The sequence below is a fragment of the Sinocyclocheilus grahami genome, unplaced genomic scaffold (assembly GCF_001515645.1).
Source record: "Sinocyclocheilus grahami isolate Dianchi unplaced genomic scaffold, SAMN03320097.WGS_v1.1 scaffold156.1, whole genome shotgun sequence".
Lineage (NCBI taxonomy): Eukaryota > Metazoa > Chordata > Actinopteri > Cypriniformes > Cyprinidae > Sinocyclocheilus > Sinocyclocheilus grahami.
Genome location: NW_015505335.1, coordinates 43,084 through 70,525, shown reverse-complemented (window position 1 = coordinate 70,525; position 27,442 = coordinate 43,084). Strand labels below are relative to the sequence as shown.

The window sequence follows — 27,442 nt, the reverse complement described above, 5'->3', positions numbered from 1 at the left end:
AGGCTTGTTCACGCCGGGACGAATATCGCGCGCGATTATCGCCGACGTTCAACGCCTCGTGACTAAACAAAGGGCACCAATGTGAGTGTGCACACCGACGCGCAAAACGCGAGGCGTAAAAGCGTAATTAAAAAAAAAAATGCCTCTGGCTCGTTTTTTTGGTTCGACACACCGCGTTAAAAACTAGCCGACCAATGAGATTGGTGCTTTTGTTCACGTGCCTGGACCTGCTGAAGTTACAGTAAAACACGACTTGGTGGCGCTCAAGCACAAAACGGTCTTGCCGAGCACACATTGATACCTAACAACGAAGAGGAAGTAAGTAGACCAAGAAGATGCATCGAGGCAAGATGAATGTAGAGCTGCTGGTCTCATTGGTGTCTGAACACAAAGGGCTTTATGACAAACGCAACAGCGACTACAAAAATCTCGATAAGAGGGAGTTGTTATAGAGAGGAATTGCAGCTCAAATAGGATTCGATGTGTACCGGAGTATTTCTGTTTTTCATTAAGCGCCATCTAATGTCAGGGATCGTCGCCAGCGAAAATCGCTTGGGTATGAACACAACACAAAAGACGCGTTGAAAAACGTCGGCGATAAGCGTGCGCGATAATTGTCCCGATGTGTACGAGGCTTTATTGTTTAGTTAAAGGCACAATATGTAAGATTTTTTTATTAAAATATCCCAAAACCACTAGAACAGTGTTACATATTTTGCTGACTTGTGTACTTACATTATCCCAAATGTTTCGAAGAATGTTTAAAACCAGAGAAATAAGCAATTTAACTAGTGACACGGAGCATGTCCATAGTGTCGCCTGCTAATGCCGTCATGACCCCTCGATTTCCGGCTTTGTTTTGTAGAAAACATGGAAACACCAAAGACGCTAAAATATGTTGTGTGTTTTATTAGACAGGTGACGACCGGCACAGAGTAGCATTATAACAGAACGTTCAAATGTATCTAGTATGATAAAACAGCACTGCTTTACCCCACATACGCACGACCGGAAGGAGCGGAAGCGCTAAAGTGTGGCATAATAAAAGCTCTGCTGCTTTCGAGCACAGTTTTCAGTAAGAGGAACATTTAGAAAAGGCAGAAAAAAGGCCCAATCAGCAAAAACTAGTGAGAGGAAAAAGATGTAATTAGCTCTGATTCAACAGCAATGCAGCTCCATGGCAACAGGTATTTTATGCATAATTACAAGTGTCATACAATTAAGAACATCCACATCCATTCAGCACGAAAGAGAGTCTGCCGCTGAAGAAAACCACAAGTAATTATAGAAAAAAAAGTCGCCACAGTTAATTGCATTTTTAGCCGCTCAGCTAATTACCTGATGTATTTTTGATTCTGCCTACTGTATGAACAGTTTGGCCCACACCAAATGCACGCTTTTTGTTAACCTTGTAAAGCTTGCTATTTGAAATAATAGTCGGAATTATCTCATTTGAAATGGAACAATTTATTGAAGCTTTACACATAATATGGTGAAGCATATTTGATGCATCAGGCTTTTATGGCTTAGATGAGAATACGGAGTAGGATAAAAAGCCCGTTTTTATTCAGACCCAAACGGAGCAGAAATATGCAATTTGGTGCAGTTGCTGATATTAATATGGCCAAAAAGTATGAAATTCTCATCGCTTGTAATTTAAACAAGTGAGATCTTTATAACAGACTACTTGCATAAAATGCACATAAATATCAGTTCTAGTAAATAACTGATGTTTAGTAACAGTAAGATGATATTTAAATGTTTAGTTTCTGATCAGAGCTCTGTAGTTTTTATTGTGGGGGGCAAAACATATAATGCAGTTAAATAAAATAATTGAGAGATTTACAAATAAACATGATACATTTTAACGTTTTTTTCTAAAAAAAATTAATAAATGTATGGATAATCAAGTGAACCGAAGCTGATTCAGTCCAGTATGAGGTTATCTTGAAATATTACTAACAATATTTCAATATCAGTAATAATTTCACAGCAAAAAGACAAGGAGGATGTTTACAATAATACTAAAAAGGCTGTTTACTTGCTAAAAAGTATACACTATCAATCAGACGACTTGATCATGATCATTTCGAGCCCTTTGCGTATCAAATGTGATGATACAGTAGGGCTTTGTTTTTGAGTGAACTGATAGAGGCGCCGGTTGCTGTCATGTTTCAGGTATATACAGTGGTGGACGAGATGTTTCTGGCAGGAGAGATCAGAGAGACCAGCCAGACGAAGGTGCTCAAGCAGCTCCTCATGCTGCAGTCTTTGGAATAATGAGCCCGTCAATCAATCAACCACCATTGCTGCAGGCCCCGCCCATCTCCACAGGCTCCGCCCACCCCATGCTGCAGCCAAGCCATATTATCCGTATGGATGTTGTCTTGCTGAAATGCATCCACAAACATTTCACCTTTACATTTCATGTCCACGATGAAGGATGTTGCCATTCTGTTCAAATTGGTACGTTTATTAAACCTTCCCCGGTTATTGACCGAATTATTCATTGGCATAGCCAGAATTGAATACTTAAGCAATTTTATAGTACATTAGACTTCAGTGTCTCGGACTGGCAACCTTTCCAAGTCCGTTCATTAACACTAACACAGATAATAGCATCACGTTAGCCAAAATCTGCCATGGCATGGAAGCCATTGGTCCTGTAAATGCGAAATGCATGGGCTGCACTACTATATATAAAACTTGATTTATCCTCCCCAAACATGTCCAGCTCATTTAATGAAACATTCCAATCAAAAAGATTGTTTTGTATTGTGTACATATATACCAACATTATATATGCATCTATTTTAAATGTAAATGTTATGAACTAACCAGTCATTCCAGGCATCGAAACACTCAGTTTCTGCTTGTTGTAATTGCATTGAAGTCTGTTGGTTTTATGGAGAACTCGAGCCAGCGATTAGCGAGCGTTTTAGAGAACAAGTGGAAGAATGGAACTCGGGGGGGAAAATGACAAAAGATGGTCTACTTTTAATTTCCCCTTTTGTGGCGCCGGTTCCCTCGCGCCAAGAGCTCTATGGCAACTGCTCAGCCTTGAAACGTTCCATTGCAGTTCGATTCATGAGTTACTATGAGAATCTGTCTTTGTATGTTTTATATGCTTTTTTCATCTCGTCTGCCCTAGTCCAAAGTATTCTAGATCTGCCTATTTGTCCCTGTGAGATTGCAGAGTAAAAGTTGATGGAAGTCGTGTTACTCTCACGTGTGTGTTGCTGTCAGTGTATATATATCCATACAGGTGAAATAAAGAAAATTAAAACTATTTCATATAATGATATTGCGTTGAGCAGTTGAGAACAATGGAGTGTTCTGAGAATCGTTTTTTTTTTTTTTACATGTACTATCCTGCCATCTACCGGCGACTGACGATTATGCAAATATTTGACCAAGTAATTAGTTACCAGACTACAAAGGGAACGAGCCAATGTAAAACTGGCATTAAATGAATGCATGAATATGTGCCGATAATGTGATAAAATATAAGTGATCAAAGTTAAGGCGCATAGAAACAGCACAATTACGAGTGACTATTTAGTAGAGGGATATTTCTTGACGCGTGCAGCATGAGGCTTCAAACGGTTCAAATCGTGCATTTTGGGAATAAATTGTGGGAAAAGGGTTCCTGATTTGATTAACTTGATGTGAAGGCCTGTTATTTGCCATCTTTACATACAATCAATTCCTCTGACACCTGCAGGAGAGATTGTGAAGGATGGGAGCGAAGTGCACAGCGCGGAAAATGTTTAGTGTCGCAGCTTTAATTATGTACAGAAGGGGGAGGGGCTATCAGACTCCAATTATGAATGACAAAATAACCTTATATAATTATTGAGTTGAGTACATAGTGTATGAGTGCATAGTGCGTCATTTGGGACGCAGCTAGGGTTAGGGATTTTAAATTACTTGTGAATGTCACGTTTTATGCATCTGTTACCTAGAGATAATTGGATTCTAATTTGAATAAACAGCATTTGTTAAAGAACAAAAAGGTGAAATGGCAACTTGCTCACGGTCACACACTCCTGAGACCACAGAAAGACAACATTCACAGAACATAAAAAAACAAGCAAATTTTAATTATAACCTTAAACTTTAAAATGAACAAGCACCCAAACACTCCGATAAACAAATTAAATTTTATTTACAGCATAGATGATTCAGATATACAGTATTTATGAATGAACAAATCACACTGGTTACTAAGCAACAACTGGTTGTATTGCAGTACTTTGAACTACTCTTCAAATGCACTCCATATTGATATCTGGTTATGAAATGCTACCAAACTCCACTATAACAGCCATTGAATTTCATCTGGCTCAGGCGCGGTCACATTAGCGAATTTTCACGGGCAAAAAATATACAGTGTTGGCTGTCAATGGTGTCGCACAGCTCACTTCAGAGTCACTTTCAAACCACAGCAAAACTGTGTGACCCACTTGAAACAGGTGCGGAATCTGCGTGGGGAAATATCGCCATCATGCAAAATTCCAAATAAAGTGGATTCCTATTGAAATGACTGGATTTCGCCATAGACTGTATAAAAACATGGACGTAGTGTCCGTGACGTCACCCGTAGTTTTCCGAAGAACGTTTTTGAAGGCTAAAGTGGGCGGAGCCGGCCAAGGGCAAAATTAGCTATATAGACCGAAATAGTTTTTTGAACCAGGCTGTAAACATGTTTTTTTCTGCTGAAAAGTTGGCCATTTTAACATGGTGAGTCTATGGGATTGACTCCCTTTTGCAGCCAGCCTCTAGCGGCCAGTTGACGAATTACAGTTTAAATCACTTCCATGTTGGCTTCACAAGAGAGAGCGGGAGGTTGCCGCTTGGATTTCGCCCAAAAAACAAAACCCTGAACAGTAAATTTCGCCTGGCAAAAATTGTTAAAATCCAGTTATTTTAAAAGGAATCTGTGTAATAGGACTTCAGCATGAAGGCAAAAAGTTACACATGCAGATTTCACTCTTGTTCAAGTTTGGTCTCATAAAAACTGTTAGCCAATGCAGTGAATTTAAGAGTAAAAGCAGTCAGTTGTTCATTGTCAATAGTGTAGAAATACCTGGCTCCACTTTCAAGCCAAACAGCTTTCTGTTGGTCAACACGGCAAGACTACGCAAGCGAAATCGGTAACACTTTACAATAAGGATCATTAGTTAACAATTTGGTCTTGGCGGAATAGATCTGCTACGCTGCTGCAGAGCAAGTACCGAGACTTGTTACTGCCAATACATCCACAACATGCTGCTGTGAGCATGTAAGAAATATTGCTGCTGCAAATAAAACAAATAACCCCATAGCATACATGAATCACCTCGTAGCAGATCTATACAGGTGGAGCTGGGGAAGGTGGAGGGTTTCTGAAGTAAGCTGCAACTGCTTCGACAGCTCTAGTCATATATTTGAATGTTGAGCAGCGAGCTCATTGGCTACCGATACAGGAGAAAACCAATCAGCTGTGCCATGTGATAATGATGTCATTACGTCAGATTGAGTTAGACCTATCGGACTGCGCCATCTAGAGTTTCATGCCAGAACTCTCATTCATTGTTCGTTCATGTTCATTAAATGCACTGTATTTTCATTAACTAACATTAACAAAGATTAATAAATACTGTAATAAATGTATTGTTCATTGTTTGTTCATGTTAGTTAATACATTAACTAATGGAAACTTATTGTAAAGTGTTACCGCAAAATCTGTGTGGGAACTTTTTTGCCCTTACACAAAACTCCCCGTCACGCAGATTCCTATTAAAAAGGCTGGATTTCGCTCAGTAAAATTTTGCCAAGCAATGATAATTGTGATCGCCCTTCTTAACACCATGTAACATTTTTTTTTGATGGGAGCATACAAAGCAAAGGGAGCTGCAAATTTAAGGGAACAGTTTCAAACCCACTAATATCGGTACCAAAAGGAATATTCCAGGTCAAAGACGCTGAGCTCAATGGGCAACATCAGTGACATTCTGTTAATTAATCATAAAAAATAATGTAGAAAAAAAACCAACACTTGCCCCACAGACTTACACTGTAAAGGTGCGGTCACATTCAGGAAGTCGAAAATGGAGTCTTTTGGCCCGCAAAATTGTGTGAGCAAACAACTGTCAATTTTCCATTGTCAATAGTGTAGCCATCATGCAAAAGTCACACAAAAGTCACTTTCAAACCAAGCAGCCCTCTGTTGGTCATCATGGCAATTTCATGTGACTCATTTAAACATGAGCAAAATCTGCTTGGGGAAACTTTTCGCCCTTGCGAAAAACTCCCAATCGCACAAATTCCTATTGAAATTAAGTTAAATGTGCACTTTAAAACATAAAATAGAAAAAAAATACTGTGGAGGGGGTGGTCAAACTACACTTTTCGTTCCATTGACTTCCATTAAAGAAGATGTGGTCACATTAGCAAGTAGAAAGCACAGCTCATACAGAAAACACTTTTTAACCAATCAGCTTTCGGCTTGTCAATGTGGCAAATCCACATAACCAACTGGAACCAGTTGCGAAATCTGCCTGGAGAAATATTTCGCTCTAATGAAATTAACGATTTCGTGGATTCCTATTAAACTGACTGTTAAACTATTAAACGCAACTTAAGCATGCCAATGCGGGAGACAGAAAACGTAAGCTCATGTGAATTCCGCGGCGTTCAGAGTTCAAGTTTGATTGTTCTCTCTTTTAATTCAGCTAAGAGGTCACAAACTACTTTAAATCTGCATTGTAACAAAAGTGGAATAGATTGCATATTTTTTCATTGTAGATATATTTTGAATTACGTTTTTTGCAGATTGTGATCATATTACGAATGATACAATATCCATAGAAATTTTGCTTGCTCCAAGTTTAGAGACCACAGCTTATATTGCAACATCTATTTACCCTGGAATATTCCTTTGAGTCTAAATTTTGTTGGATAAAAATAGTTTAAATAAGCTAGACACAACATTTGGTAAAAGTGATCACAGTGGAGCAAAAACAACAAAAAAAAAGGAAGGAAATGTAACCGTATAAGTGCATTTTAAGAGCTCAGATGATTATGAGAGCATGAGGCAGCCTCTTGAATGATGTAGAACAATCATGTGGTTAGTTAGTTAAGGCTGTGCTTGAACTAGAAGAGATGTGGCGATTACCCACCCCACATTTACGACTAACGGCATGTTCTTGTCCACAGCTAAGGTGGCAAGAAGACTCCTTACTGCTGAAACGTTGTCGGACTAGTCTCAGTTGTTCTTTAGTAAGGAATGATCACTCCTCAAAACAATATTCTCTCATTTAATATAATTAAATTAATATAAATTTTACAATTCTATAGGTACAGTATATAAACAGTCAAAAAAAGTGCACTTGCAGAGGGAAAAAAAACAAACATCACATAGACAGCATTTAAAACAGATCAAAACAGGTCTGTCTGTGGTGCATAATGATGACGTCACTGAGGGAACGGGGCACTGCGCCACTCTCATTTCTAGATCTCCCAGTCGTGGGTAACCAGGGCAAACAAAGAACAAATCAACCCAAAATATGTGCGACTAAACACCACAGCTACAGTGTACGATGAATCATGTTGCAGTCTGATGGGTCTGAGCTGGTTGCTGCACGGAAATATTCTTCCATTCTAACAATATAACTTGTGGTGTACACTTTTTACGTGACTTCAACTCCATAACATCAGGGTTGAATCTCAAAAAAAGAAATGTCTGGGTGCAGTTTCACCCCCCCCCAAAAATCAGGATTTTTTTTTTATGCATTATGACTTTTTATCTGAAAATTACTAATATAATCTAATAATAAAATATTTTAAAATCAGCATAATTTATTTTATAATTTTTTTTTTACATTCTAGTAATTAAAATTTGGGAGGAAATGTGCTCGTCAAAGTCAAAATTTCCAAAATCTTAATTGTCCTAAAGTAACCTTTATTTTCTTTAGGAAACATGTTATTTATAATTTAATTCTTTTAAATTCAGGGTGAAATATAACTTTAACATGTTCTTGAGTTTTTGGGAGATTCACCCATTCAGACTCCAAAAGTTTCAATTTAATCTATTATTTTTGTACGTAAAATTTAGTTTTTTTGGCATTTCGTGAAATACATTTTTAAAGCACCAATCTCTAAACAAATGTATTATTTTATTTTTCTATACGTGTCTGCCAAACAAACGCAAAATGTAAATAAGAACAAAATTGACAAGATTTGTTGTCCTTAATTTCAATTGTAAGGTTGGAGGTCTGTGCAGAAAGACGGGTGAGGTTAAGTTAAAGGATAACCTCTAACCCAAGCCAGACTGAGATGGCGGAAAACATCTGATATGCGCCAGATAGCGCCGACCGAATGACAAGATCTGAACGGATGTTTCTTTCTCCCCTTCACCTCCTTTGTGCTTTCAGAAGCGCTTTAAATGCATGACCAATGCAACAGGGTAAATATCCGAGTGTATAAGGGGTTTAAGAGCTGTAATTTGGCTTTCTGGTCATATTTTGTTGAAACAAAATCAAGGGGACGTTCAGTTTAACACCAACAAAGTTCTGATATGTCACAATGTATAAAATGCTTCAACAATATCTAGTTTAAGACCTAGGAATTTTTCATCTACTGCTGTCGTTGAATGGTTTATCCCAGTCTAGGGAAGTCTAGATGATGGCTGGTTACTTTAAAAGAAGGAACTGTGTGTGTAAGAATCACAGGAGAAGTTAAAAACACGCAGTCTCTCAGTCGGGGCGTGATTCACCTCTACTGCCCGTGCCCCTCGCTAGGGGTCTCCCAGCCCAGTGCAAAGCAGTCAGGGAGATCTGTCCTAGGTGAACAGCTTTCTGAGGTCAGAGGTCAAAGTTTGCAGATGGACTTCATAAGAAATGATCAAGATGTGTCTGGGTGTGGAAGGGTCACATTTGGGAGAGGGGTACGGGGCGTGCATACCCAGAGACACCCGGAGCTGAAAGAAAAAGAGAAAGAACATTTAACGGTATTATTATTCATTCCAACAAAATCTTAAGCTCTATCTGTGAGGAAAAGACAATTACCTTCAATCATTTTAAATATATAAATATCATATGATCATATACTATCATTAAAAAGTTTGGGGTCAGTACAATTAAAAAAAAAAACACACAATAAAAAAAATCAACAATTAAATAACAGTAATGACATTTAACACACTATAATATATAGATAGATAGATGAACAAATTCTTTTTTTTTTTCAAAATAAATGCTGTCAAAATCCTAAAAAAAAAATGCATGCTCGGTTTCTATAAAAATATCAAGCAGCATTGTTTCTTAAGTGTCAAATGAGCATATTACAAGGAGCTGCGTTCATGCCAGACTGGAGTAATGGCTGCTGAAAATTAATCTTTGCCATCACAGAAATTAATTTTAAAATATATTCAAATAGTAAACAGATATTTAAAATCATAATATTTCACAATATTACGGTTTTTACTGTATTTGTGATCACATAAATTACCGGCTCCTGCACCGATACTTATTAAAAAATAAATAAAAAGTCCCCCAAAAAATTATGGACTGGCCATTAGCACTATAAACACATGATGTCGGTTTCATTCATACTGGACGCCAGAGGACGCCCTCGCACAGAAAATCCACATATAGAGAACTCCTGACCCACCAGGAAATCCCTCATATGGACAAAGGCATAGCTATTATATCTGTAACCGAGTAAACAGAACATATAAACGTTTTGAATGATAAAACAAAGACAATAAACACTCGACTGCGGCAATATATTTTATCGGTGTTATTTAAGCCATCTCTGGTATTTTCATAATAATGAAGTATATTTATAATAGGGTGACCATATTTTAGTTTTCAAAAAAAAGGACAGTAGGGGGGCAGGGCTTCACCTAACAGTATACGTAGCAAGGTTTTTGTTGGTTTGCTAATTTTGTTTTTATAATAAATAAAAAGAAAACCAGTAGAAAGAATAGAAAAAGAACAGATAATGCTAGTGTTAGAAGGTCATTATTTATAATAAATAAAAAGAAAACAAGTGGAAAGAATAGAGAATGCTAGTGTTAGAGGCTCTTTTTTCTTTATAAATAAAACAAGTATTTAGAATAGAAACAGAATAGAGAGTGCAAATGTTAGAGGGTCAAGTTTTTTAATAAAAAAAAGCTAATAAAATTAGAAGTAGCATTAGAATAGAGAGTGTTAGAGTTAGAGGGTCAAATGAAGATGAAAGAGATGTGTTTTTCAGCCGTTTCTTGACAATATTAAGGACTCAGCTGCTTGGATTGAGCTGGGCAGGTCGTTCCACCAGGAGGGAACAGTTAAAGTAGAAGTCCACGAAAGTTTTATCATAGGTAGAATGCAAAATGTTTCAATACATTTCAGTCAAATGTAATTTATGCAATTTCAAACCTTCAACTTCAAACCAAGTGGGTTACTTGGGAAAATCAACCCACGGCAATGGTTTAAAAGTAACCCAATTCTGTGGCAAAAACGCGGACTTGGCAACCCTGCATCCAACAAGAGCTTTGACTGATCACAGGTCGAGAATAAAGAGAGATGACTGACAAGACCATGCTGGAGTATTTGCTGCTCAACAGATTCTGAGCTCATTGACAAATATCTGATCTTGTAAGATGTGCTCCCTTTACACAGAGTGCGTGTGATTGCGAAATCGAAATAAAGAGAGATGACTGACAAGACCATGCTGGAGTATTTGCTGCTCAACAGATTCTGAGCTCATTGACAAATATCTGATCTTGTAAGATGTGCTCCCTTTACACAGTGCGTGTGATCGCGAAAGTGAAAGTAAACAGCAAACGCTCATTCAAAAATATTTAAATACACCGCATCCTGAGAGCGGCTCCCTGATGCGCCAAAATTATACACAATATTAGAATGTTTAAAGGAGTGGACACGAAAATCGCAGGAGCTAAACACATGTTGCGGGAGCAGGCGGCAATGGTCAGAGATTCAGCGGGAGTGGGATTAAGAAGACAGCCGAATCCCGGATATTTTGGGCAATTAAGAAATTCCGGCCGGAAGCATTTTTGTAGGCCCAAAAACCTCTCATTTCCCAAGTTGTGCTTTTAAGTCAGAATGTGAAAACAACATGGACACTCGCGTTACTACAAAGATGTGTTGGATTTGTATTATTAGAGCTTTCCGACTTGAGTTCACATGCATTTTCTCAGTCTGGAAATTATTTTTCACGTGCGGTGCCAGTGATGATGCTTCTTACGTCCGTTTCGGAGAACCAGAGGACAAATATTTAAATAGATCGCTCAGGCATGGCACCGAAATCTGCGTTCGGATTCAGTTCTAGTACATACCGGTTACATGGGTGCCATGTTGGTACCGGGTTTCGGTACCCAACCCTAGATAAAACCCAGTCATATGAAAGTGTTAAACTGACCTGAGGGGGGAGGTTGTATGTGTGTGTATGGTCTGATGTCAGGTAGCGGTCAGGGTGTCCGGGCCCCTAACAGTTACACTGCTGCCTGGCCTGTGCAGCAGAGCCCCGGGGCTGTCTGAGCTGCCGCAGGGATGCGTCGCCGTACTGGATCCCAGAACCCATCCGCTCCGGATCCAACTCACCTGTATAAGCACAGAGAACACACAGCTCAACTCTATAAAGCCAACTGTATCATATTTGATAAACACATTTCTAAGGTTTTTAAATTATAAACATGATCAAAATAATATAATATTTCAAGATGAACTTACTGGACTGAAGCAGCTTAGGTTTAGTTATTTATCCATGCATCATATTTGAGAAAAATTGTTAAACTGTGAATATCAAATATGATGCATCAGGCTACTGAAGAACATTTTCTTAATCTCTCAATCATCATTGTATTGCATTACCCCCACAATAAAAACTACTTTACACTAGAGTTGATCATAAAACTAAGCATATAAACAATCTTACTAAAACATAACTGGCAGATTGACGAAGAGTGACAATTACCATTTATATGCATTTTATTTATATAGTCTGTTATTTAGTTATACAGACTTCACTGATTTACATTATGAGAATTTCATCTATCATTTGGCCATATATTCTCCTATATGAGCCATAAAAACCAAATGCATCAAATATGATACTCAACAAAAACATAAGCATTTTTGTTCTCAAGGTTAAAATATTCTGTTTCAAAAATGTGACATTTCTTACCAATATTTCATATGTCACATTTACAGTGTTAAACTATTTATTTCACTATGATGGCTGGGTTGAAGCTTAAAAGCATTTAGGCTACATTTGCCAAGTAGTAGTAAACTAATACCATAATGTCTTGGCAGTGCAGTTTTCACTTACCCGACTCAATCTTACTGAGGATGGTACGAGCACATTTGAGAAAGGCTTCCTCTACGTTCTCCCCGGTTAAAGCACTCGTCTCCAAAAACATCAGCTCTGAGTGGAGGACAGAGTCAGGCTAACACATCAAAATCAACCATCTGTTAATGCTCGAAACGCTTTTGTGTTGTATCAGTCCATATGGACACCTGCTATCAGGCTCGCTAAGTGTCAGTTACATGAGGGTGCTTTAGTGTGAAGAGCATCATCAGCAAGAACCAACTTATGGTCTTTAACCATGTCTACAGCACTCCTGTGATCAACACAGAAGAGCTCGTAAATGAGCCGCTCATAAAAACCCAACAGAGAGGAAGAGAAGCGCATTCTCTGCAGCAGCACACATCTGTTTGGACACTTATGATTTATGAATACAAACAGATCTCTCTAGATATGACAAACAGGTGCCAGAAGCAAGAGAAAATTTATGTTGTGTCACACTGTTAGGTAGAAACAGGCAAAGAGAAAAAAGACAAAAAAAAAAAAGTCATTTTGGACTATAGCTACAAATGTGTTATGCCTTAAGAGCAGCTCTAACCGTTCTCCTGGGCAAAGCGAGACGCCTCTAGGAAGGTGACCTCACGGTCCGCATCCAGATCCTTCTTATTCCCGCACAGGATGATGACGATGTTGGGGCTGGCCAGTGTCCGTGCATCTGTCAGCCAGTTAGTCAGAGCATTGTAGGTCTCCCGACTAGAAGACAGAGATAAAGACAAAGTCAAATTAATTTGGATATTGCTTTTTTTTTTTTTCATAATACACAGTTTCAAAGCAGCTTTATGGAAAATCATAATGTTAATACTTATATCATCTTAATATCTTCATGCCTTATAGTTGCATTTAGCAGATTAGAGCCAAGCGATAATATAGTTCACATTTTTCAACAATACTATCAGAGATATGCTACATAGTATATATTGCCCAATGCAATTATACTGCATACAAGCAGAAAAAGCTAGACATGTATACACCTTCAACTTTATATAAACAGCTGTGCAATACATAATTTACGATAAAATAAAAATAATGCTGTACGTGAATATACCGTATGTGTATGGATAAAGTTGTTATATATAGATAGATAGATAGAGATACACAAACTATAAAGCTGTGCAATAATAATAATAGAGTTTACATTTAAACAATCATGCAGTCGAGATTTGCTATTATATATCGCTTTACCTGAGTGTATGGTGGATAAAGTTGGACAAATATATCCAACTTTTAATATAAATCACAGAGCGATAATAGTTCGCATTTTTGACGCTCACAAATCAATCAGTTGAGATTTGCTATATAATACGTACTGTTAACTAAGTGTACTCTGTATCTCAGTAAGTCTGAATATGCTTCTAGTAGTTGTACAATTCATTATTAATTTAATGAATTCAAGTTTTTAATTGGTTATATAGTGATATTGATAATTATGGAACCCGTGAGTTTTTGTAAAACACAACGGTAAATCAAACTCGTACAATAACAATGACTGTAAAGTGGCAATATGTAAATCTGAAAGATTAAGTGAAAAACACCAAATATTCCCCTAAAGAAACTGATCATACAGGAAAGAAAGCTTACTTTAAAGTGCTGAATATCTGTGAGCCATTGCCTAACTATTTCAAGGAGTGTATCAGGCCTTTAAAGAGTTACTCCACCCCAAAATGAACATTTTGTCATTAATCACTTACCCCCATGTCGTTCCAAACCTGTAAAAGCTTTTGTCAGCCGCGACACACAGATGCACTGTTTTCGTTAAAATCAAAGTGTAAATACACGTAGAAAACATATCCTTGTGTCGCGGCTGACACAATAGCGTACGCTGCTTGCGTTCAGCGGATATTCTCTAAAATGGCGCTACGGTGATGCGGAGAGACACAGAGGAGACTAATTGTTGAATGAAGCCGTTATTTTTGTTTTCTTCGCGTATAAAAAGTATTCTCGTCGCTTCATAACGTTACGATTGAACCACTGATGGCAGATGGACTATTTTGACGATGTCTTTCATACTTTTCTGGGCCTTGACAGTGTAAGTTACTTGGCAGTCAATGGGACAGTCACAAGCCTCCCGGTTTTCATCCAAAATATCTTAAAATGTTTCAAAATCTTTTTTGAAACATTTTGTAAAATCTTTTTTTGTAAATCTTTTTTTGTAAATGAAAAGTAAACGGTGAAAAATGGGTGATTTAAATCAAGTTTACAGTGGATTGTGGAGGGCTTCTCTACATGTATCCAAATGGATTTCAAATCTATTGTTATTTGCTATTAACAGGCAGTAAACTATAGTGAAGATAGAAAGAAAGCAGGTAACACTTTAACTAATGTTTAACTAATGAACCTTATTGTAATGTATTAACTAACATGAACTAACCATGAGCAATACATTTGTTACTGTATTTACTAATCTACGCTCACGTTAGTTAATAAAAATACAGATGTTCATTGTTAGTTCATGTTAGTTCACAGTGCATTAACTAATGTTAACAAGATTTTAATAATGTGTTAGTAAATGTTGAAATTAACATTAACAAAGATTGATAAACGCGGTATAAGTGCAGTTCATTATTAGTTCATGTTAACTAATGAACCTTATTGTAAAGTGTTACCAGAAAGCATTACCTAGAATACTGTAAAACAATGCCAAAATAACTATTGATTAACTAATGGCCTGTGTCGTGACATCAGCCGAAAGGAAAATGTTTTCAGGTTTGCAAGTTACATTTTAATAATTATGAACACAAATATTTAATAACCTACACAGAAACTGTACCAGAGGGATACCAGGAAGTTAACTTTTTTTTTTTAATCGTACATGTTGACTTTGAGAGAATGGCTAAGTGTTACTAATTTTCGGAGTCAATATTTACCCTGATTTCCACCATTTATTATCAGTCCCAGAGAAACTGCCTTTGTGAGCGAATAACAGTGAACACTTAACATACTTCACTGTTAATACAGCTTCTCAGAAGCCAATGTCTGAGGACCTCGGAGTGCTTTGAGAAACGGTGAGACAATACACGACTCGTAATGCCATCCTTCACGTTTCCTTACTGTGTGCGCACTCCAGGACAACCATCAGCCTGTGGCCACAGCAACAGACGAAAGGGAGCGTGGTGAATGGGTTTCAGTGTAAAACAGTCTGCAGCTGCAGCAATGACAGTTCAGTGCTGAAGGATGATCCTCATCAAACACACACAATGATCCATCACTCGGTTCATGTTTCTCTCTCTCACTGTGCTCACACCCCGTCTAATGGACCGAGGGCATTTTATTACAGCGCTGTCAGTCTTTATTACTCCATTGTCTTTGTCTCTATTACCATGACAGCTGCATGGCAACCTGGAGCTCATTCGATTCAACGCCACAGTCATTCTCTCTATGTGCCTCTGTTTTAGTTCATTTCCTGCATCTAAAAGATTAATTTTTTTCATTCCACTTCAAACTTTATCTTTGCGGTCGGATGACCCCACTGCGGCCTTACCTTGTGATGTCATAAACGAGAAGAGCCCCTGCTGCTCCACGGTAGTAACTGCGGGTCACCGACCTGTAAGACACAAGCGGAGAATGACCTCAACCAATCAGTGTCAGCACAGAGCAGCGAGGATGTCCTGACGAGCCAATCACAGGCAAATACCTAAAGCGCTCCTGCCCAGCCGTGTCCCAGATCTGCAGTTTGACCGTTTTGCCGCCAACATTGACAACCCTGGAGCCAAACTCAACGCCGATGGTGTGGTTGGAGTCCTGTTTGACTGTGACAGACAATGGTTGGTTAGAAGCAGAGCTGACAAACTGTTTAAAGGAACATACCTTTACTCATGTTTCAAAAGCATGTAAAGTTACTCGGACTTCACACAGAATTAACATTCAAGGCCCCCTCTATCTCTCTGCAGAACACTGTGAGAATTAAAGGTCATGTTTTAATTTAAGTCTTTGTGAGAGTGAGACATTAATATGGGCTTACACTTGTTCTCTATGAACTGATGGAGGAGGCATGATTTCCCAGTCCCAGCGCTGCCAATCACTAGGAACTTAAACAGGAAATCTAAAACCAAGAGGGAGAGAAAAAAAAAAAAAGGAAAAAAAAAAGAAAATCAATATCGCTGTTGCACTGCACAGAGAGCATGTTTAAAGAATGTTTGGATGTTGTTCAGAGCACTTGGCCATCCTGATATTCTTCATTCCATCTCAACTACAGATCTGCGTTCTTATGACCGTCAAATTGAAGAGTGTATTCTTTGAACAATTAAACCCATCTTGTATTGCAATGTTCTTCCAAGAAGAGTTGCCAAGTAACCGACTAAACATGCATTAAACTGCAGATTGCTCATTTTCTATTGTGTGGTAGGCCTGATTCTGCCAAAGATGAATCCAGCAGAAAGATTTTTTTGTTTTACTGTTTTTCAGAAGGCAGCATTTATTTGATAAATACAGTAAAAACAGTAAGATAACAAAAATATAACAAAAAATGTGAAAGATAGCCTTCAGTGTCCCATGATCCTTCAGAAAACATTCTAATATGCTGATTTCCAGCTCAAGAAGCATTTCTTATTATTATTGAGGTTGAAAACAGTTGTGCTGGTTAGTTTTTTGTGGAAACTGTGATACTTTTTTTTCAGGCTTCTGAATTGAAAGTTCAAAAGTCGTGGCCTAACGGTTAGAAAGTTATTTAAACTATGACAGTTTTTATTAAAATTATTCATTAGAATTTATTTTTCTATATTGAGTTGTCATTTTAATTTTAGTTAATTTTGACATTTTATAATGTGTTTCTCATTTTTATTAGTTTTTGTTCTTTTTAAATATTATTGATTAGATTTAATTTATTTTTATTTCAGCTTTAGTTCAGTTTTACACTGAAACAAATGGTAATATACAAATTAATTGGTTTTATTCAAATCAAAAAAACATCATCACTAATACAACAATATATATATATATATGCCAATTTGCCAGTTCAAGTTAACACTTTTTACAGTTTCGTTCTTATTACTTCCCGTTAGTAATTGTAGTGCTTAGTTTTAGTAGTTAACTTAAACGTAGTTTCTCTTTTTTCCACTTTTTTTTTATTAAAATATAAAAAGTTTATTAATTTTCATATATTTTAATTTAATTTGTATTTGTTTTATGATATGACCCCTGAAGACATGCATATTAAATTTTCATATAATAACATTCAAAGTTAATTTCTGTCTTGGAAACAACTTAAAGATAGGGTCACTTAAAATCCATTCAATGTCACTTACATAATTAGCAATTACGCCTCTTTCCTTCTTTTTCTCTGTAAATTGAGATTGACATTGGATTTTCTAAGCTTACTGACAACATGATTTCCATTCATTGCTTAACATACCTTTACTCATGTTTCAAAAGCATGTAAAGTTACTCGGACTTCACACAGAATTAACATTCAAGGCCCCCTCTATCTCTCTGCAGAACACTGTGAGAATTAAAGGTCATGTTTTAATTTAAGTCTTTGTGAGAGTGAGACATTAATATGGGCTTACACTTGTTCTCTATGAACTGATGGAGGAGGCATGATTTCCCAGTCCCAGCGCTGCCAATCACTAGGAACTTAAACAGGAAATCTAAAACCAAGAGGGAGAGAAAAAAAAACAGAGAGCATGTTTAAAGAATGTTTGGATGTTGTTCAGAGCACTTGGCCATCCTGATATTCTTCATTCCATCTCAACTACAGATCTGCGCTCTTATGACCGTCAAATTGAAGAGTGTATTCTTTGAACAATTAAACCCATCTTGTATTGCAATGTTCTTCCAAGAAGAGTTGCCAAGTAACCGACTAAACATGCATTAAACTGCAGATTGCTCATTTTCTATTGTGTGGTAGGCCTGATTCTGCCAAAGATGAATCCAGCAGAAAGATTTTTTTGTTTTACTGTTTTTCAGAAGGCAGCATTTATTTGATAAATACAGTAAAAACTGAGATGCTTAAACAGTCCATTCATGCTCGAAAACCCTCCAATGTGGCTGAATTAAAACAATTCTGCAAAGAAGAGTGGGCCAAAATTCCTCCACAGCGATGTGAAAGACTCATCGCCAGGTATCGCAAACACTTGATTGCAGTTGTTGCTGCAAAGCGTGGCACAACCAGTTATTAGATTTAGGGGGCAATTACTTTTTCACGTAGGGCCAGGCAGGTTTGGAGAGCTTTTTTCCCTTAATAAAAGAAATCATCATTTAAAAACTGCATTTTGTATTTACTTGCATTATCTTTGTGTAATATTAAAATTTGTTTGATGATCTGAATCTTTTAAGTGTGACAAATATGCAAAAAATTAAAAAAACAGGAAGGGGGCCAACACTTTTTCACACCACTGTATATATATATATATATATATGCCAATTTGCCAGTTCAAGTTAACACTTTTTACAGTTTCGTTCTTATTACTTCCCGTTAGTAATTGTAGTGCTTAGTTTTAGTAGTTTTATTTAAACTATGACAGTTTTTATTAAAATTATTCATTAGAATTTATTTTTCTATATTGAGTTGTCATTTTAATTTTAGTTAATTTTGACATTTTATAATGTGTTTCTCATTTTTATTAGTTTTTGTTCTTTTTAAATATTATTGATTAGATTTAATTTATTTTTATTTCAGCTTTAGTTCAGTTTTACACTGAAACAAATGGTAATATACAAATTAATTGGTTTTATTCAAATCAAAAAAACATCATCACTAATACAACAATATATATATATATATGCCAATTTGCCAGTTCAAGTTAACACTTTTTACAGTTTCGTTCTTATTACTTCCCGTTAGTAATTGTAGTGCTTAGTTTTAGTAGTTAACTTAAACGTAGTTTCTCTTTTTTCCACTTTTTTTTTATTAAAATATAAAAAGTTTATTAATTTTCATATATTTTAATTTAATTTGTATTTGTTTTATGATATGACCCCTGAAGACATGCATATTAAATTTTCATATAATAACATTCAAAGTTAATTTCTGTCTTGGAAACAACTTAAAGATAGGGTCACTTAAAATCCATTCAATGTCACTTACATAATTAGCAATTACGCCTCTTTCCTTCTTTTTCTCTGTAAATTGAGATTGACATTGGATTTTCTAAGCTTACTGACAACATGATTTCCATTCATTGCTTAACATACCTTTACTCATGTTTCAAAAGCATGTAAAGTTACTCGGACTTCACACAGAATTAACATTCAAGGCCCCCTCTATCTCTCTGCAGAACACTGTGAGAATTAAAGGTCATGTTTTAATTTAAGTCTTTGTGAGAGTGAGACATTAATATGGGCTTACACTTGTTCTCTATGAACTGATGGAGGAGGCATGATTTCCCAGTCCCAGCGCTGCCAATCACTAGGAACTTAAACAGGAAATCTAAAACCAAGAGGGAGAGAAAAAAAAAAAAAGCCAGGATCAGGAAACAGTCCTCCATAAAATGCGGTGCACACATCTGAATATTTGGGTTGAACTGTTCTGGAACAGTGTTGTAAATACAACTTAACCACTGATTTCTAGTTGTGTCCTCTTTTGGAAGGCCAAACAAAGTAGTTTCGCTTTCGCTTTCAGGATTCGACGAAGGAGCGTCCAGCGGGCTTGCGGAAACCACATGTGACGACCCCGGGCTGGACTCCGCTTCGTCCATGGTGAAAGCCGGTCCGGCGATCGACAATGCAAAGTTGATGTATTTCCTCAGCGACCAGCACGGATCAGCTCCAGGCATGATGGAGCGGATATCGTCCTCTTTTGGAAGGCCAAATAAAGTAGTTTGGCTTTCACAACGAAACACACTGTGCCTTCACGTCATGGCGGTCAAGGAGGAATGGCAGAGGATCCCCAAATCCAGGTGTGAAAAACCAAAAAGACTCATGGCTGTATTAGATCAAAAGGGTGCTTTTAATAAATACTGAGCAAAGGGTCTGAATACTTAGGACCATGTGATATTTCAGTTTTTCTTTAATAAATCTGCAAAAATGTCAACAATTCTGTGTTTTTCTGTCAATATGGGGTGCTGTGTGTACATTAATGAGGAAAAAGAATTAACTTAAATGATTTTAGCAAATGGCTGCAATAACAAAGAGTGAAAAATTTAAGGGGGTCTGAATACTTTCCGTACCCACTGTATATACACACACATGAATATACACAGTATGGCACATATTTAAACATACTTTTGTTTTGGAAGCGATTAATCTTTGATTAATAGATTTTACAGCCCTACTTTTTGGCATGTTTATTGTCGTGTAACAACACGGTGCCAGATGCAATCTAAAAAAAAAGAATATGCAGTATTTAGGAAAAAACTGCAATATTCAATGAAGTATAAGAGATGGTTTCGGTGTCTTTGGGGATTGATCGGTTACAGTGGGACAGATGAATCATAATGTATGTCACTCATGACAAATGCTACAGTGAAGTCATGTTAAGAAGACGATCAGTATTCTCGTAGGGATCTCAGCGTGTTGTCTCCTGAACGAGCGATGGATTGTCGTTAAGTGTGCCCCTTGAGATTGGCCTAGGATATCAATACGCCATAAAAGAGCAATTACAGTGCCAGGGCAAGATGGTCATTCTTTCTCTATTGGCATGGAAAGGTGATTTGTAGGCCAAGTGCAATGAGACTGACTCAGTTTCACAGGGGGATTGACGGGGGTTGGAGGAGAGAAAGGAGAGATGAGAGGGAGATTTCTGCAACATGAAACTACTATCCACATTAACTACATGAATATTTTAACATCTACAGCACAAATACATCAGTCGATATTCAGACAAAAGTCATGTCTGAAGCCTTCAACCTGTGATTTAAAGGGGCCACGGATGCTTTATGGCTACATTCACAATGTTAGTGTATCTTTTATTGCATACTGCACACTATAGACTTTATGCACTGCTATTTACATGTTGAGAAAGAAGTTAAAAGTCAGGGTTGATAATATTTCTGATTCATACATCATGCTAGAAATGGAATAAAGTATTCCTTGCAGTATGCTCCATTTTATTCTGTATATTTTGGCAAATGTTGTACTATTTTATACTGGTATCATTCCATTTATACAGAATTTGCATATTGTGAATAAATCATATACACGGTTGATAATTGTAAGAGCAGAATGCCATTTAAAACAAACTTTAGGGCACTGAAAAGTCAACATCAAACTGCTTTCACAACCCATTTTACTTTAGTATATAATGTGACATTTCTGAGTGAAACTACTTAATGAAAACAAATTAAGCGCGGCACTTGATTTTATCCATCGGTAACTGATTGGATCATGAAAAGTGCTTTTTCTGTGACAGGCTTGGTGACGTCAACCTAAAAGCAAAGTTTCAGAGACTGAACAGATTACCCATTGATTATTATAAAGACAAACATTTGTCTTCTTTGGAAGAACACCCATCAATGACTTATTAAATTGATTAAAATTAGGGAAATTTAACCAGTGAATAAATCATATACAATAGTAAGAGCAGAATGCCATTTAAAACACAAACTTTAGGGCACTGAAAAGTCAACATCAAACTGCTTTCACAACCCATTTTACTTTAGTATATAATGTGACATTTCTGAGTGAAACTACTTAATGAAAACAAATTAAGCGCGGCACTTGATTTTATCCATCGGTAACTGATTGGATCATGAAAAGTGCTTTTTCTGTGACAGGCTTGGTGACGTCAACCTAAAAGCAAAGTTTCAGAGACTGAACAGATTACCCATTGATTATTATAAAGACAAACATTTGTCTTCTTTGGAAGAACACCCATCAATGACTTATTAAATTGATTAAAATTAGGGAAATTTAACCAAAAAAAAAAAAAAGATTGAGAAGAATGCTGGAAATTAAACACTGGAGCCCATTAACTTACATTCTATGAAATAGGGGGCAATGAAAATGTATATAATAATCAGTTTTTCCTATTTTTATAGGGATAGGAGACATTTATAAGCAAAATAATTTTTTTTTATTCACAAAAGAAAAAAAGTACAATAGGGTTTATATATTTTTTTAAATTTAAACTGAATTTAATAAATCAAATTTATAAAATTAGGGAAATTTAACCAAAAAAAAAAAAAAGATTGAGAAGAATGCTGGAAATTAAACACTGGAGCCCATTAACTTACATTCTATGAAATAGGGGGCAATGAAAATGTATATAATAATCAGTTTTTCCTATTTTTATAGGGATAGGAGACATTTATAAGCAAAATAATTTTTTTTATTCACAAAAGAAAAAAAGTACAATAGGGTTTATATATTTTTTTAAATTTAAACTGAATTTAATAAATCAAATTTATTAAAAACATTTTCCATCTCCAAATGCAAGACCTCCTAAAATAAAAAGTATTATTTCTTTTTTTACACACAAGACATTTGATTAACTTAAATTTCATAAAACTAAATGTAAAAAATATATATACACACATTTTTGCTAACTTTTTAAGGGGACCCTTTTTTCGCGCACACACTAAACACATTTTACATTTTGAACAGACCTATTTTTAGTTGCATATTTGAGTGAAAAGCTCACACGGTCAAGTCCTGGGTAAGTAAATGACAGAATTTTCATTTAGGTGAACTATCCCTTTAACATTAAGTGTTTTAAGAACGTAAATAGTCCATTTTGATTTTGTGTTGACTTCAAAGAGATGCAGGATATTGCATAATATTCTGCAATACTGCAGCTGTACTGCAAAATATGCATAAAATCTTTAATATCAGTGATACAATAATTAGTCGTAGTGGTATTACACAAAATACAGTACCTCTTCTTGTGAACATTTCCTTTTCAAATGATCAGTGCTCACCACAGCAAGGACAAGTGGTGCTTGTTTGAAGAAGTGATTTTCTCTCAGTGTGTAAAAATGAAACCGAGTTACACAGTTCATGCAATGATGCGTGATGTTGATGACGGAAGTCACGTACAAAGTCAGTGCAATGAAACCAACTACCCTTAAACCACAGGCGTCAAGTTTCTATTAAAGTTGCTGAAAGTGATTTCAGTCATCCTTCCAACCACACAAAACCCCATCCATCAGACCTCGTAACAAAACAACTTATCCATGAACAAACTGAATCGTCGTCATTTGTAGCAAAGTACTTACAAGATTTATGGAAAAACACATTTTAATATATATATATATGACTTGTTTCAGTCAACTCAGATTTAATGAATCCGTTTAGTGAATGATTCAATGATACACACAAAATTACTTTTTGTAATTTCACCTAATGGTGCAGATAAAGTCGCTAAACTATGGATGTCTGTTTCCACCATTGAATATAGGCTATATAAAAAAAAAGAAAAAAGGTAATTGCGACTTTTTCTCTCACAATTGCAAGTTCACATCTCCCAAATCTGACTTATTTTTCTCAGAATTGTGGGATATAAACTCGCAAAGTTAAAAAAAAAAGTTAGAATTGTGAGTTTATACTAGTGCCGTGTTCAAAATATCGATACGACGATGTATCGTCACAGAGATTTGACGATACGAGTATCGATACTGCGGCACGTGTGCAGCAGTGGACCACGCTTAATTTTACAACATTTAAAAATTTAGTAGAAAAGTGCGAGGTTTCTAAAAAAGAATGAATAGAGCATCTGTTAATAATCTGGCCGCAGAGGAACACAACGGGGTTGCCTGATATAAAGAGACGTAATCCCCAAAACAGAGCTTTACACTTGCGCAATACAGAAATATCTGCTAAACGTGCTACTTATCTGTATCAACCTAGCAACCCTGTGTACACGCTCTCTCTCTCCACTGTTTTTTTATTGTAGAGAATGTGTTAATTTGTGCAATGATAACCTACAAGCAATGTAAATTATTTTTTAAACATATTAGAATGAGAACATTACAATATAAATTTATTAGAACAAGAACATTATTATTTATGGGCTTAAAAACAAGATGCAAACAATCAGAATATTGTACCTGGTGGGGAGTGCACAATGTAAACATGAAACATATGCCATTACCTATATTGTACTGTGGTACAGTTATGGAGGTCCTTCATAATGCAGAGGTCAACTGCCTGCTCTGCCAATAGTTAGAAATGGCACTATAGTATGCCTGTATGTTTAATAAACAGCTGTTTTTCTAAATTCTGCTGAGGTGAAATTCAGTGCAGTCATGTATCGTGATACGTATCGTGGCCTCTGTATCGTGATACGTATCGTATCGTGACTTTGCTGGTGATACACAGCCCTAGTTTATACCCTCACAATTCTGACTTCATTTCTCACAGTTGCGATTTAGATCTCACAATTCTGACTTTTTACAGAGTTGTGAGATTTAAAACTCGCAATTGCGAATATTCTAAGGGAAAAAAAAAACAACTTTCTTAGAAGCGCAAGTTTATATCTCTTCTGACTTTATAACTCGCAGTTGCTATTATGTCAGAATTTCGAGATAATGTATATACTCATAATTCTGAAAAAAAAAGTCAGAATTGGAAGTTTATATCTCGCAATTCTGAGAAAAAAAAAGTCTCAATCCACTTTAAATGATAAACAGGCAGAGAACGTTTTTGATTGGCTAAAACAGAGCAGACCGCGCCCCTCATCTTTACTGCTGTTTACAGAGCCTAGAACTGTCAAACACACCTGCGATTTCTCTGGACATCTACCTGTCGGGTAGTAAGCACACTATTTGTGTATGGGACCAAAAAAAAAAAAAAAACACCTTCCTGAAGACAGGAAATGAGTTTTACAGCATTGTACATATTATCACTTATCAAATCAGTATATCAGCTCTTGTCTAACACATACATATTTACGTACACTGTATTATTTTACATTGTATATTATTTTAGACATCACCACCACCACCAGTGCAAGCTGATCTGACAGGCCCATCTGAGAGTGTTGAAATTAACCTAATAAGTAGTGCTGCGCGGTATACCGGTTCATACCGAATACCGGTTTTTATTTTTGTTATGATATGAATTTTGAAAATACCGCAACACTGGTATGTGTCACTTAAACAACGTTCGGAACGCGACACTGTTTGAAAGGTGTCCCTTTGCACTGTGGTGAGGGCACAGCTGTATGGGTTACTAAGCGTGAAAGTTCAGAAACTGAAGCTGTAGAACTAATATCCACACTGACCGCCCCCTGCCATCAGCTCGCTCATCATGACAGTAAAATAGGGCATTCTAAGTCAATATACTGCAGTATTTCCTCTCTCAATCAGTAGAAAATATGGTTAACACCCGGTCATGCATGAAAAAAAAATACCGTCTTGTACCGTGAAACCGGTATAATTTTGAAAAATACCGTGATATACATTTTTGGTCATACCGCCCAGCACTACTAATAAGCACATATTTACACACAGCCCGACCAGGACAGAATTACAGTAGTGACTCTACGGGTATATGATTGTAATATTACGTACTAATGGGTATTTGCGTAAAAAATAAAGGTTTGAAAATGGTCTGCCTGGTGATGAAGTTGAAACGGCACGCGCCAGCACTCGCTCGCTGTAAGCGCTAACAACGCTAACAACAACAACAACAACAACAACACAAATGAGCGGTCATTACCGTACGTCTCTGACATGTCGGTCCCACCGATGAAACCAATCAACCGGGCAGACGATACTCTTTATTCCCTTCTTCAGAGAAACGTTTTGCTCCGATTTCGTTTCTGTGTGCAGTGCTGCTAGCCAACAGGCTAACGCCTCTCACCGTTTCCTGTTTTACAACCTAAACCTGCGCGTGTGCAACGTGCTCGCGACGCCGAACTGACGTCATGACGCAAATGTGCCATGCGGGTGAATCTCACGAAGCCGGTGGGGGAAATAGCTCAGTGAAATTAGGACATGGTACTACACAGAGATTTATTTTAGAAAGAGGTATTCGGCAAGGCTGTCCAGCTTCCGTATATCTCTTTCTTATTGTAGCTCAAGCCTTCTGTCATTTTATTAAGGATAGTAAGCTAGAAGGAATTCATATTGCTGGTAGAAGTATTTTAATTAGTCAACTAGCAGATGATACAGCCTTATTTTTTAAAAAACTCGAGCCAGGTTCATCAGGCAATTAAAAATATACAGTTGTTTTCTAATGCTTCAGGTTTGTACCTTAATATAAATAAATGTGAAATATTAGTCTTAAATTCCTCCCTTTTATCTGTGGATGGTATTCCAGTTAAAGAAGCTGTTAATTACTTAGGGTGTTGTCATTTCGAAAAAAGTGAACAAAGAGTTTCCCTGAATTTTAACCCTGCTTTTGAAAAGATAAAAAGAAAATTTAATCTTTGGTTACTAAGGGACTTGTCCCTCAGAGGTAGAGTTCTTCTGTCAAAAGCAGAAGGAATTTCTAGATTAAATTATATTGCTTCAACCATATATCTAGACAATAAAACTGTTAAGTCTATCGATCAGATTTTATTTAATTTTTTATGGAAGAACCGTGTGCACTACATTCGTAAATCTGTTGTCATAAATTCCCTTAAAAACGGTGGACTTGACTTTTTGGATTTCTCTACCTTAAATAATACTCTCAAAATTAATTGGTTAAAATTTTGTTTGAATAAACCTTCTTTGTGGAATTTCATTCCTAATTTTATTTTTGACCAACTCGGGGGTCTTTCTTTTTTACTAATGTGTGATTATAAGATTGAGAAATTGCCAGTGAAGTTGTGTCTTTCATGCTCAAGCTCTGTTGGCTTGGAAACTGATCTACAAGCACAACTTTTCTCCGCAGCGTTATTTCATTTGGAATAATCGTTGTATTTTGTTTAAACATAAGTATTTTTTTGAAAAGCTGGTTTGATAAGGGTATTGTCTTAGTGTGTCATTTGTTTAACACTCAAGGGTATCTTATGATATATGATGAGTTTCTTGTACACTTTAATTTTCCTGTGACTCCCAAGGAATTCTCTCTTGTTTTCTCTGCAATTAATTCTGCTATAGTTTCCTTATTTAAAGATGTGATATTGGTTGATATGCCCATAGTCAATCTAACTGATACAATATGTGGTAAAATATGTTTTTCACAGAAGTTGTTATCTCCGTTCCTCCTGCAAGTGTATATAGAGAGTTTAAATTGCTCTGAGCTTTCTGTTAGTATGAAGCAAGGTGTCATTTGTTTAATACCTAAA

At 36.6% G+C, this 27,442-nt stretch overlaps 2 protein-coding genes across 4 annotated transcripts in view; one reads left to right on the top strand and one right to left on the bottom strand.

The window, feature by feature from the left end:
- ap2s1 (adaptor related protein complex 2 subunit sigma 1) overlaps nucleotides 1–2,716 on the top strand; it is an 11,284-nt gene extending 8,568 nt beyond the window's left edge. For both annotated transcript variants that reach the window (XM_016282188.1, XM_016282187.1), the window contains exon 5: nucleotides 2,179–2,716. In XM_016282188.1, the coding sequence (XP_016137674.1) occupies nucleotides 2,179–2,280 (102 nt within the window). In that variant the 3' untranslated portion in view covers nucleotides 2,281–2,716. The remainder of the gene's footprint in view (nucleotides 1–2,178) is intronic.
- Nucleotides 2,717–7,889: 5,173 nt separating this feature from the next.
- Nucleotides 7,890–26,090, bottom strand: LOC107592649 (ras-related protein Rab-4B-like). Of its 2 annotated transcripts, none has more exons than XM_016282185.1 (8): nucleotides 25,885–26,090; nucleotides 19,637–19,717; nucleotides 15,986–16,100; nucleotides 15,833–15,895; nucleotides 12,893–13,047; nucleotides 12,319–12,414; nucleotides 11,410–11,591; nucleotides 7,890–8,962 (listed from the first exon to the last, which is right to left on the bottom strand). In XM_016282185.1, the coding sequence occupies exons 1-7, from the start codon at nucleotides 25,898–25,900 to the stop codon at nucleotides 11,476–11,478; spliced, it is 642 nt and encodes a 213-aa protein (XP_016137671.1). In that variant the 5' UTR covers nucleotides 25,901–26,090; the 3' UTR covers nucleotides 7,890–8,962; nucleotides 11,410–11,475. The 2 variants fall into 2 exon arrangements, with proteins under 2 accessions (XP_016137671.1, XP_016137672.1); XM_016282186.1 differs by lacking the exon at nucleotides 25,885–26,090 and adding an exon at nucleotides 23,103–23,240.
- Nucleotides 26,091–27,442: the final 1,352 nt, after the last annotated feature.

Excerpts from the sequence above, each read along its gene's own strand:
- LOC107592649 (XM_016282185.1), bottom strand. Across the intron at positions 16,101-19,636 it reads TCAGTTCATAGAGAACAAGT|TCAAACAGGACTCCAACCAC; the intron begins GTAAGCCCATAT and ends TGTCTGTCACAG. Across the intron at positions 12,415-12,892 it reads TCGCTTTGCCCAGGAGAACG|AGCTGATGTTTTTGGAGACG; the intron begins GTTAGAGCTGCT and ends TCCTCCACTCAG.